Source organism: Schistocerca gregaria, chromosome 1, assembly GCF_023897955.1.
Source record: "Schistocerca gregaria isolate iqSchGreg1 chromosome 1, iqSchGreg1.2, whole genome shotgun sequence".
NCBI lineage: Eukaryota > Metazoa > Arthropoda > Insecta > Orthoptera > Acrididae > Schistocerca > Schistocerca gregaria.
The window spans coordinates 771820230-771833748 of NC_064920.1; the positions used below are offsets into that span (position 1 = coordinate 771820230).

The following is a 13519-nucleotide window of genomic DNA, read 5'->3' on the forward strand; positions in this document are numbered from 1 at the left end:
CAAGGGCCTGTATGCCTGCATGGTATTACTTCACGTCTGAGCTAACGTCGAAACATGCCTAAGTCAGAAAGTACGAGATCCGGGATGCAGGGTGCATGAGGAACAGTTCAATAAAGTTTTGCCAACTCCTGTCCGGAGCGTAGACTTGAGGCCTTGCTCTGTGATGCAGAAATTAGTTTAAAATTTTTGTGGCGACTAACACGCTGATGCCCGTTTAATTTCCTGAGGTCAGCACAATAAAATTCAGGGTTTATCACTGCACAGTGAGGGAAGACAGTAACCTCTAGAGTCCCACAAGACAATTGCCACGACTTCATCGCTTATAGAATGCCCCACGTATTAACGTAATGGCATTCTTTCGGCGTTAAATTTTCAGCGTGTTTACCACAGATAAATTACTTTCGTGTACGAAATATACTCCGCAAGCTACTGCACACAGCATGGTGCAGAATATTCCAAGCATTATTAGCTAATTTGTCTTGTCAGCCGAATCGCATATTAAGCAAAGGAAAAATGACTGCCCTGTAGGTTCCCTAACCTATCTTCATCGCATAGCAACTGCTTCGCCCACGGGAGATCATATTCGCGTACAAGAGACTCGCCTGCTAGAGTCGATGTGCTTCCCGTGCGACGACACGTGCGATGTCAGCCGACAGTAGCCGAGCATCAGCTATTACGGCAGACCCGCCTTCCTGGTATCGCGTGCCCCGCTGCGCCTGCCAGGGTGGGCCGCCCGCACGGCAGGGCAGCCGGCTATCTGCGGGGCGCTGCCGCAGACACGCCGCGCGCATTAAAATACCTTCCCTGGAAAACGGGCCGCAGATACAGCCACTCGCCGCCGATATTTCCGGCAACACCGTGTCTGTGTCGACACGGCATTCCCCCCAAGCAGCCCCTCCTGCCGCATGCGCTCACGTGGTTGCCGACCACTTCCCTCGCACGTTACGCTGTACCAACTCACGTTGCCGGTCCGTCTTTGCTACGGAAACTTCCAAGCCTGAACCATGCCAGTGACAGTTCCAGAACAAAACGCACGAAGATTTAGTCGAGAAATACACGGAACGTAGTTCACACAGTTCAGAGATTTTTAATCTCACCCCCACCCCAACACCAGACAGCTATTGAAAAATCAGAATACCGGAATATTAGTTGTAGGTTCACAAATGTGAAAACACCGAACGAGAATTACAGTACAATTCAGATATACGATTCAGTAGTATTAATTATTCAAGTGTATGATTTACTGTACACTACTGGCCATGTAAATTTCTACACCACGAAGGTGACTTGCTACAGAAGCGAAATTTAACCAACAGGAAGAAGATTCGTGATACGCGAATGATTTGCTTTTCAGAGCATTCACGAAAGGTTGGAGACAACGCGCTGACATGAAAGTTTCCAACCGATTTCTCATACACAAACAGCAGTTGACAGGCCTTGCCTGGTGAAACGTCGTGATGCCTTGTGTAAGGAGAAATGCGTACCACCACGTTTACGACTTTGATAAAGGTCGGATTATAGCCTATCGCGATTGTGGTTGATCGAATGGCGACTTTGCTGCTCGCGTTCGTCGAGATCCAATGACGTAGCAGAATATGGAATCCGTGAGTTCTGGAGGGTAATACGGACCGCCGTGCTGGATCCCAACGGCCTCGTATCACTAGCAGTCGAGATGACAGGCATCTTATCCGCATGGCTGTAATGGATCGTGCAGCCACGTCTCTATCCCTGAGTCAACATATGGGGGACGTTTGCAAGACAACCATCTACACGAACAGTTCGAAGACTGCAGCAGCATGGACTATCAGCTCTGAGACCATGGCTGTTGTTACCCTCGACCCTACATCACAGAGGTGTGCGTGCGACGAACCTGCCTGCACGAATGGCAAAACGTCATTTTTTCGGATGAATCCAGGTTCTGTTTACAGCATGAGGATGGTGGCATCCGTGTTTGCCGACATCGCGGTGAACGCACATGGGAAGCGTGTATTCGTCATCGCCATACTGGCGTACCACCCGGCGTGATGGTATGGGTGCCATTCTTTACACGTCTCTGTCACCTCTTGTTCGCATTGACGGCACTTTGAACAGTGGACGTTACATTTCAGATGTGTTACGACCCGTGGCTCTACCCTTCATTCGATCTCTGCGAAACCCTACATTTCAGCAGAATAATGCACGACCGCATGTTGCACGTCCTGTACGGCCCTTTCTGGATACAGAAAATGTTCGACTGCTGCCCTGGCCAGCACATTATCCAAATCTGTTACCAATTGAAAACGTGTGGTCAATGGCCGAGCAACTGACTCGTCACAATACGCCAGTCACTACTCTTTATGAACTCTGGTATCGTGTTGAAGCCGCATGGGCAGCTGTGTCTGTACACGCCATCCAAGCTCTGACAATGCCCAAGCGCATGAAGGCCATTTTTACGGCGAGAGGTGGTGCTTCTGAGTACTGATTTCACACGATCTATGCACCCAAATTGCGTGAAAATGTAATCACATGTCAGTTCTAGTGTAATATATTTGGCCAATGAATACCCTTTTATCATCTGCTTTTATTCTTGGAGTTGCAATTTTAATGGCCAGTAGTGTATTTGGTAATGTATAACAAGCGGTGGGGCCAGTCAGAAGTTGGCATTCAGAAAGTGCGGCTGCCCGACGGAGGACAGTTTCCGTCAACATGCAGTGATTTGGAGCTCTTACAGTAACTGGCCCGACCGCATTTTGTGTTACCACACACAATTTCACACACCTGGAGAGATTTTACGATCCTGAAATCCATTTTTTGAATACATAATTAGTACGACTTAAGCAGATCTGTAATTATGATTCTCAGTTTATTTTCTACATATCAAATCTTGTGGTTTACAGTATTACCTAAATCTAAGCTTTTCCGTGGACGCAAGAACGCAGCTATTTACAAAATCGCTGTCTTTGCTTCTGTTCGCCTTCCATTGCGGACCAGACCCCGTCTCTCTCTCTCTCTCTCTCTCTCTCTCTCTCTCTCTCTCTCTCTCTCTCTCTCCGCCTGACGCTATGAATACTTAAGCAGCCGCCACTCTGCCTGGCGCCGTAATTAATCCTCCTCCTCGGGCCGGCACCAACTGCCGCAGGAAATTACTCATGATGACGCTATTGGACTTAACAAGGGGCGGCCACGGGATTCCAGTCACCCGAGTGCTTTATCTATGTGGAACTCCGTGCCTGAACAGTGCTTACATACGCGTACTACCCAGACATGGGATACAGTGTTCCAGAATTCGGCGGATGCAGTGTTCCATCGACTATATCATTATGGACTGATCATTTATGATGTATTGCTCGAAAATTGATCCATCCAAAATGAGGCATAATTTTACGATATGTAGATGGCTCACGTAAGGATTAACGTACCAGCCTGTCCCAAACGATCTCATTGCGGTTGAGCCATTTTACAATACACCCTACGAGGCAAGCTGTAATTTATTAGTGCGCACTGTTACTTCAGTACACGTCCAGTAAGACGCGTTCTTACTGCCTTTCTAGGCGCTTCAGTCTGGGACCGCGCGACCGCTACGGTCGCAGGTTCGAATCCTGCCTAGGGTATGGATGTATGTGATGTCCTTAGGATAGTTAGGTTTAAGTAGGTCTAAGTTCTAGGGGACTTATGGCATGTTAAGTCCCATACTGCTCAGAGCCATTTGAACCATTACTGCCTTTCGCGGAACGTAACTGCGTTGGAGGAATCAAACAGACCAAAACTGGGAGTACCACTTTGTGCATGACACAGGGATACAGGAAGAGGCAAAAGTACGAGATAAGTTCAAGAAACACCTCTACTGCAGGTTCATCACATACAAATACCCTAGCTATCATTCACACACTATCATATAATGTGAAGCCGGATGTAAATTAAGTAATAGCATAATCTACCCCTTTCTGTTCCATTCGCGGATGGTGTATGAAGAAAAAGGCTGTCTATATACCTCTACTTCTACAAAACTTCTCTAGTTTCTTCATTACGGTCTTTTATGGATGACAACAAACTTCTTGGAATAATGAGCGTTTGCTCGCTGAAAGTTTAATGTTTTAAGTTTGTAACTCACAACGGGTATCGTGTTCCAGAGGGATTTGGTTGGTCATTTCTGTAAGTCCTCAATTTCTGCACTGCGCTAAAAAACAGCCACATTCCCATAATCTTAATGCACATGTGTTCGATGATTGAAAGCGAGGGCGTTTTGGAAGATCGATAGTCATACCACGGTGGTACCAGAACTGCTGGGTGGTTTGAGGAGTGTAAGTGCTATTTTCGTAGACGGCAGCAGAAGGGCGCGGAATTTCACGGCACCCTTCAGTATGCCTAATATAGCCTCGACGTGGCGTCCTGTCCTCAAGGCAGGGGGACGCGAAGCAGGAAGGAAGGGCCAAAAACGCGATTACTTCCGGTGTGAGACCCCACGACGATAGACACTTTCGCCAGCACCACCCCAGCGCACACGCGAGCCTGTATCTTGGCCGACATCCTTGTGCCAGGAAGGTATTCCACGTTAGACATGAGCTGCTTCAGAATTCAGCAAAACCTAGGCTGTCACAGAGCATAGCTGAACCATGTTGTTGGGAATGTAAGACCTGGGAAGTGATACTTCATTAAATTTTTCAACAAGCTGAGACAGTTGCATCTAGTATTGAAGGAACAAACTGACAGGTACATGGTAACCCCTCTCTCCGCTCAGCAAATACTGGCGAAAAATACATGAAATTAACTGGAATAACCTCTTCCTGCCAACCGATCATTTTCTTTTTTGCTCTGTGGCCAAGTTACTGCTACGGGAAGTCCAACACTCCCAACATTTACCTTGGTTAACATTCGCTGTGACTTCAGATTTAGCTCAGTGCAACATTCTGTACTTAAATATTTACCATTAAGATGCTAGGATGCAAACGTTCAAGCTATCGTTTATACTCTTTAGACTTTAATGAATGTATTCAGATATGGCCGACTTCCTACTTCGGAAAACGTATTGGGGGTTAATTTGTGTATCTTTGTTTAATACGTCTGGTGAGTTACAGGGTTTCCCAGGTTGGCAGTAATCAGTAGAATATTTCTTCAAGTATTAAGTCCTACACCACCTTGCCAAATAATATCCAAAACATTTCGAAACATTATCTCCGATCAAAAGAAACTACGTATTATGCAAAATAAGAACGAAACATGTCAAGTAGTATGGAAACCGATATACGAAATCACTGTACACCTAACTTTATAACGCTATATTCCTAAGTGCAGACGTTGGCTGGCACATCTAAAAATGACGTGTCACAGCACTAATCACAAAAAGATTAAAAGCTCTACAAGCAGCAATAACAACCCAAAAATTTATTTAACTTCTCGGCCAACAGCTCATCCACGCAGCAACAGCGAGACTAATATAGAAGATTTTTCATAAAAACGACTGTACGTGTGAACGAGAAAGCTGTCCTCAAACCCAACGTCTTGCTTGAATATTATAGCGCTATACCAGGTATGGTTTTCTCTAACCGTCACCCTTCACTGTTACATTATCCTACACACTATGGGACAAAAGTACACCTAGGGTCATGACGAATGTCCCAGAACGTTTTATAATTCGTTTTCTATGGATATTTTATAGCATAATACAGTCCGAACTGCTGATGGCTCTGAGCACTATGGGACTTAACTGCTGACGTCATCAGTCCCCTAGAACTTAGAATTACTTTAACTTACCTAAAGACATCACACACACCCACGCCCGAGGCAGGATTCGAACCTGCGGCCGTAGCGGTCGCGCGGTTCCAGACTGTAGCGCCTAGAACCGCTCGGCTACTCCGGCCGGCCCCGAACTGCTGAATTTCGTGTTTAATTATATCTGGTCTACTTTGAAGTTTAATTTACGTTGCCGTTGTATAGCAGATTTTTACTACTGTAATTTTAAGTAACACTGTGTCAGTGAACAGATTTTAGTCGTCGACACTACACTCACTCGTTTTGCTGATATGCTCCTGCCACCATCTGATGCATAGAGCAATTCAAACGAATGGATTACCAATAAAAATGAACCAGATTTACTCTTGTTCAGTATACAGAGGTTCGAATGATACGACAAAGGATAATTTCAGCCTTTCTTTGCTGAATACGTGGAGTCGGCCATTTCCGTGTAACATCTGAAATGAAAGCATTTCGTTTGTTACCCTGTAGTTGGTAGCCTCAGTTTCTGTGGTACAGAATCCCAAGCGGGCCGCTAGCCAGACCTTAGCCATGGTCCACGGAACTCCAGCTGCGCAGGCAGAGCTCGTACCGTTATCCCCCACAATGGCCCGCTGTCACCGGAGCCCCGTTCGATGGCAAAGACATTCATCACGGTCACAGCCACCACGCTTAGTCTCAGTCGAATCCTTTGTGTGATATTTAACGAGTCGAATCTTAACTCTCAGTGAATCTTACGCCAATTACGGTCTTAGGTAAATGCTAAATGTTTAAATCACGTTTTACGTCAAAATTCAAACAGTAATTTAAGAAGAGTTATGAATATTCTTGCGTATTCCTTCTGACGCTTCATCACAAACCTACCCTTAAGATTCCCCAATAGTTAGCTCATTGAAAGAGTCGTCCACAACATCATCGCTCATTTGAATACACGTAGTAGGCGTTGGTGTTTCACCCTAGCCTACCTCCGACCTCTGAAGTAACCCACCAGCTACTTGTGTTATCTGCAGATCAACGCAGACTCCGTGCAACATGGCTTATTTCACATTGCCAAATCGCGGACAGGTGAAACGTGTAACTGAACCACAAAGCCAGTTCCAATTTGCGTATACATACAAAATACCGTGTTTTATTTCAGAGAACTTTTTTCTCTCGCCCAGTTTCGATGAATTCGCGCTGACAAAACTGGTTACAAGAATTAACACACTTCACAGAGGCCGAAAAATTTGACTTCCTTATCGCAACATCACGAAGTTTCTCAGTATTCTTTATGTACCATCGACGCGTAAACTATCATTTACGTTCGCTAGAAACCAGTTTCATATTTATCTTTACTCAGAATCTGATATCTTCTATGGTGCAGATAATCTGCTGCATTCGCTGTACTTCACATGAGTCACTTCCAGAAATCGTGAACAAAATACCATATCAGCTCGCCTTATTTCACCGACTCCACATTCTTTGGCAAAGTGACAAGATAAATGCAGTCTTTCCAGCTGTTGCTTTCAGTAAGTTTTGATATTCATCTACCATAAGTAGACATTTTACATACCTGATTCATTGTGTTTCCTGCGATGAGTCAGCTAGTTAAAACTACGGCCTTTTCTTTTGACTGATGAATTAGCTCAATTACGTTTCCCACGAGACCGCTTCAGTGATAAGGGTACTGTTATTGCTTGGTTACTGATGTGAGGTCCCAGGTTCGATTCCCAATGACCATCTGAAATTTTTCTGATACCAGCCTTGAACAGTGTCCATTCTGCCCCTTGAGGCAAAACAATCCGAGTAAAAGCATTCGTCTTCAGGCCACGAGTGGCCTAACGGGACCATCCGACCGCCGTGTCGTCTGAGTGGAGGACGCGGATAGGAGGGGCGTGGGGTCAGCACACCGCTCTCTTCGTCGTCGTGATGGTATTCTCGACCGAAGCCGCTACTATTCGGCGAGTAGCTCCTTAATTGGCATCACGAGGCTGAGTACACCCCGAAAAAAATGGCTGCAGCGCATGGCGGCCTGGATGGTCACCCATCCAAGTGCCGACCACGCCCGACAGCCCTTCGGTGATCTCACGGGAACCTGTGTATCCACTGTGGCAAGGCCGTTGCCTACTGAGTAAAAACGTGGCAAAATTGTTGCCACTACACGTATGTTTCACCTGTATCACGCAGTAATGTTATTTGATAATTTTTAGAATCTGGTAGCAAACCTGTGACATCTCTTCCTGCCCAGCGTGGGAAGAGTGAAACATTCTAGACATTAAGTAATTTCAATAGCATTGTCTACAGTGGCCAAGTAAACTTCAGATGCACCTGGAAGCGAGAGCCTTCCTCAGGCGCAACATCGCCCTGCTTTCCCGAACAGCTCCATTGTCCTGGGCAGGTAGTGACCGCTTTAGATGTCCAGCGCGCGCATGTTGAACGCTGGGCTGAGAAGGAGCTTGCGCGCGCTAAGAGGATCTGTCCCGAAGCCGCCTCGCGTCTATCCCGCCGCTTTCTCTTAAGGCGGCTCTAACACATTTTAAAGACCGCGTTCATCAACGTCAAGCTTCCGGGCGAGAACCTTTTCATACTCCCATTAAGTAGTCAAGGGTCAATCTAGACACCAAAGCGTCGGCATAAATTTTGTGGCTAACGAGGAGCATTAATGGCAGAACCTGTCTAGACAAGATTTCCATTTTGGTTCGTAATATCAAACTAAGTTCGCTGCAATCTTGTGTAAGATTTTTGTTCGACGATTTATTTACCGGGAGTCTAAACAGTGATTTATCTTAATGATTACTGTTTCAAAAGAGATATCAAAGTACTTTCGCCAGTTGGGCTATCAAGACGTTCGAGCTCAGCTCATCTCAGTTTAGTCCATGATAGTCAACGAAATTTAGTTTCCTGGCTGCATTAAATTCAGGGATTGAGTACTATGCTCGGGATGAACAAAATTCCGGCAAATAACGGGCCATGGCCTATTTACCTGAGAATGTATGGGAACTTATTCTAGGTGCGTTGGAGATCGAGTCTCCAATGCAACATTTGACTTCGGAGGATATCTATGAGAGGACCTCGGAAACAAAGCAAAAATTTTAATATAGTGAAGCTATTCACATTTTAAAATACAAGGAGAATACGGTACGTCCGAGTATAGTTTCGTAACTTTGCTGAGATGCCACTTTTCTTTGAACTAGATCTGATTATAGCCCTTAACTCTATAAGCCTTACGAGTGGCCAGTCCCAATTTTTTGTCATTTAATGAACGGAAATAACAAAAAATTAAGCTGATGTATTCCAAATTTTCTTGGGTCTCTACTTGCTTCATCTGTCTTTTTTACTTGGATAAGGGGGAATTACATCACTTTAGAGATTGAAAACTTGTTCGGGGCTGTCACTACAAATCTAAATGGTACCAAAGTACAGTGGCCCCATGTTCCCATCACCTAGGAAGATCAGATTGAGGACCCCAGATCATTATTCTTAGTTGGACTTTTTACGTGTTTCGTCCACAGGCTGACTATTGTATGATAGTTTCCTAAATGGAATCCACCCTACATGATTTAGTCCTGTAAGAATTCACATTACACCAATTCGTAGTCTTCCTCCTGGTCGAGAAGTTATTGTGAATGAAGGAAGACAGCGTCCACGTCCGCTGGACGAGGCAGTTGGGTACAGAATGTGATTGGCTAGGGATGAAACAAATCGGCCGCGCCCTTAGACAACGACTTAGAGGAATCGAAGTGACGTAGAAGTATGGGAAACAAATCTAAATGGTAGAGCAGATCTTTCAACCCTGCTGTTCTGAAATACTTCCTGAAATTACGTCAGTATGCCAGTACTAAATTGGCACCGAAACGGTAAGGTTTATCGTGCCAAATATGTTGCTGAAACATCCACGCCAGAATTTACATCGGTAAGTACAGAAATAAACTACTCAGTGGCGTTCACTTCCTTACGGACGTGGCATTAGCAACAATGCACAAGGAAGTGAATCGCCTATGGGCTTCGACAGATTGCTGTATTCCATTCAGCTGAGATGATTTGGAGGAACTTCAGAAAACTCAAATTTAGTCGCGCGGTTATCGAACCTTTCGGTATCATAGCAGAGTGTCTGCTGAGGCTTTTTGTACCATTCTAAACACGACGCAACTGTGCGTTTTTCACATACAAAAAACCAGACACGCTACAGCCAAATTACTCCTAGGTCAAGCCGGAAATATAATTCTGAGCCACGTACTTATCCCTAAGCGACTATATGAATCCTGTGTAGCCAAGAAGTATTTTAGCGTTGGTAAGTTGCCATCAGGCAAATACGTTCCTCAAAACTTTGGAAAAATCTACTAGAGTACAATATAACGTCTTAATCTAATATTGCAGCTGCTGTACTTAAGCTCCGCGCTGACAAACCATGTCTTCATATACGCTAGAAGAAAAATAAGTTTCTGAATACAGTGAATTAGTTTAACACTTAGCGGAAGAACATTTCCCTCTTCCACACGCTGAAATTTCTACTTCACGAAGTATACATGTATAAAAAACATTCGTCTCAAAATAGACAACTAAATGGTCACTGTTACACGTGACTCGTGAAACTGTACTTCTAGGTTTTCAGAATGTTTAGTTATCACCCCACAGCAAGTGGTAACTTCAATAGCCCAGAGAGGGTATTCCACTTGTCAGAAGTGACGTATCTCTGTCCGTGGCATTCCAAATGACTCAGCCGAGCATGTTGATCAATCTCGAGGTCAAGCGCATCGGTTACAGGGAGGCAAGTCCCCTATAGGACGCAGCCAGCCCAGTACCGGTTCTAACATGGCCACAGGAATCTGTCACCGGCCAGAACTGCACATCACTGCTACTAAATCCAGGTAATTATTTCTAATTTCTAGGTGGAAATTACTAATTGAAATTACTGGTAACAGACGAACTTTGACCATGTAATTTTCAAATATCCAATGCTTTGACACATTGGTGTAGCGTTGCAAGCCACGCCCAGGAATCTACAATGAACAAGATTATTTGGAATGGATATAATTGCATCTTCACAGCTATCAAAAACCATCTGAAACTTTACACTGCTTGTGATCCCTCCCATTACCTGACGCGGAATCGTGATTTCAACTTCAAGAAGGACGTATTCATACGGGCCTTTAGTGTTTTCAAAACCCGAGACTGAGCAGCAGGAAACTTTCAAATAAGCTGTGATTGAGCAGCCAGCAACGAGACAGTATGGAACTATGATAGTTCCAGCCGGAAAAACTCGCCCGTATGATCTACTGAAGATTTTAAATACTTAGATCACATGACTACTTTGGATCTCTATAACTACGTAATTCCATGGCCAGCCTCTAACAACAGATCTGTAGCCCAATTTTAATGTAATAAGTACTTTCACGTAACACTACAAACTTGTTATATACTAACGGCTGCCGCTGCTGAGTTCCAGCTTTCGATGCAAAGCGATAACTTCACTTGTTTGGACCTAAATGCATCAAGACAAAAACAGCTCAATAAAATATACTTAAGTCGCTGAAATTCCACGACATTTTAAAAGCCCGCTCCATACTGCGTGCCACATGCGTATTATCCGCCATTTCTTCTCCAAACTTCCGAACGACTCGAGCTTATATGTTGACTAACGGTGACTTCAGTTATTGGGCAGTGTTGCACGCAACGTTACCACGCGCTCTGATCGCACAAGCCGGCTAGTGCAAAACCCGTATCAACTGCCCGATTCAACGTGCTCGCAGTGGTCCGAAGTGGAAGAGCTCTACAGTTCACGCGATTGTTCCTCTTCCCCCAAACGGGCTGTCATACTGGTTGCCGTCTCTCCATCTCGCAGGCGCTCTAACACCGGCGTCGACAGCACGTATGTTTACGAATATGTTCTGATCAGTACATGCAGCTCTCGGCTAACTAATAAACAAGCTCCTTTCGTTTACGGTCTAGACATATGAAAATGTTGAACAAAGAGTGGATGAAGTCTTGAGCAGTAAATCTTATCGTCAGTGTCAACTGATGGATTGTCACATCCGATCTATCCACCAACGTTTAAAACCATTTTCGACTACAAAAATTACGGCTGCAAAACAAAGCAATAGGACTGACTAGGATTTCCAAATAAGGTATCTACTGTTCCGGTAAAACTTTTTCCATTTCGTGCTGAGCGGCAGCTAATGTGAATTTCAAATGAGCATCATCTCCGTGGCAGAATTGCTTAACCCAGCCTCTTTCAACAGCCTAGCTGAAATGAAACATTCCACTAGCATTGATAAAGAGCTACCGGTGGTGAACGATGGAGGCGAACGGTCGCTTAAGCACAGATTCGAAGGAAGAAGAACCCTGAGGTCTGAAAACAGGCGTCTTTGTCAAACAAGCTGCATTAGTAGTACCACTGCAGGGCGGTTAAAGAAAGAAAAAACTTAACTGAAGGGGACAGGGGAGGGCATATTCATTCTGCAAACACTGAACTGTGTGACAGAACCACTTAACAGGGTTCTTCCCGTTCCATCACTGGATGGGGTACTGGATGACTAAATTGAATGTAGCCATTCCAGAACCGGAGAAACACGACCGACAGGGTAGATAAAATTCTGTCTTCGGATCCTAAGTCCAATGCCTTATAAATCAGGCCTGAAGATTTAACTGGCTATACTGCAAATTACCAGTGAAATGGATACCATTCAGCTACACCAGGAGACCATCAAGCGGAACAGCAAAATGAAGTAAAGTTTTCCGGAACGCTAGGGCGCATGAAGCAGTGGCAACTCACCTCGTATTTGATTCCGGCGAGCCGCAGCCAGGTCTCTACTTTGAGGCAGTAGGGCGACAGCGAGGGGATGAGCGGCGTGCGGGAGAACTGGTACAGGTACACGACGTCCTTCTCGAAGTTGGCCTTGTGCACAGCGGGCGCGGGCTTGGCGGGCGCCGGCGCCGTCTGTTGGCCAGCAGATTCTTGCTGCTGCTGCTCGGCCTGCTTGTTCGAGTCGGCCGCCCCCGTCTCCAGCTTCTCCGGTTTGTCCTGCTGCTCCTTTTCGCCCGTGGTGTCCGCGGGGGCCTTGTTCTCGTCGCTCGCCATCACGGGGCTTCCTGCGGCTACCGTGGTGGAACGCTGGGGCTGCGCGCTTCGCTGCGACAACTGCTGGCTCGCTGCCTGCTTGCTGGACGGTGCTCCGCTGCGCTGCGTGTCCACCACTTAGTCGTTGTGAGCGGGGAGGCTCGAGCACTGAGCGCGAAGCCGCCGGGCCCGCGACGCTCGCCCGAGCGCGCGCCGAGCGGCCGTGACGTCAGGCGGAAACAGCCGAACGCAGGTGCACGCGCACCGGAAGTCTGGGCACGGCCCCGCCCGTGCTGCCGGCTACACGCCGCGCGGCGCCGCCACAGCCCCGCCTGCCACCCTGACTGTCGCGGCATAGGGCTTGTCGGCTTCCCTAGCATCCCTAAGGCGCATTCCGGCCAATTCTTGGAATATTCGCACCGCTAACGATTTTATTTCTTAAGCCCCCCGCCCCACACACATACCAGTTTATCGGCTGACAGACCGACCAGCTTCGTGGAAGCCTACACACATTCCAACCGACTGCACTCAACGATTACAGCACCGCCCTGATTCATTCATATTAAGTCCATTTTGTTTATGTTCTACGAGACCTCGCTTAGTTTGAAACGTCCCCTTAGAAAAAGTTATGAATGACTCTGCTGATAAACCTCTTACATTATTTTATTTTCAAACAGCTGATCAGAACTGAACGTACTCAGACATTTGGCTCTTAACCTATTCTGATCAACACTAAACTGACACACTATTTTTAGCGCAACGCGATCTGACTTT

The 13519-nt window shown here is 46.0% G+C and overlaps 1 protein-coding gene across 1 annotated transcript in view; it reads right to left on the reverse strand.

The window, feature by feature from the left end:
- The window catches only part of LOC126268397 (failed axon connections), a 147398-nt gene extending 134248 nt beyond the window's left edge, over nucleotides 1–13150 (reverse strand). The window contains exon 1 of the mRNA XM_049973907.1: nucleotides 12461–13150. Coding sequence (XP_049829864.1) covers nucleotides 12461–12766 — 306 coding nt within the window. The 5' untranslated portion in view covers nucleotides 12767–13150. The remainder of the gene's footprint in view (nucleotides 1–12460) is intronic.
- Nucleotides 13151–13519: the final 369 nt, after the last annotated feature.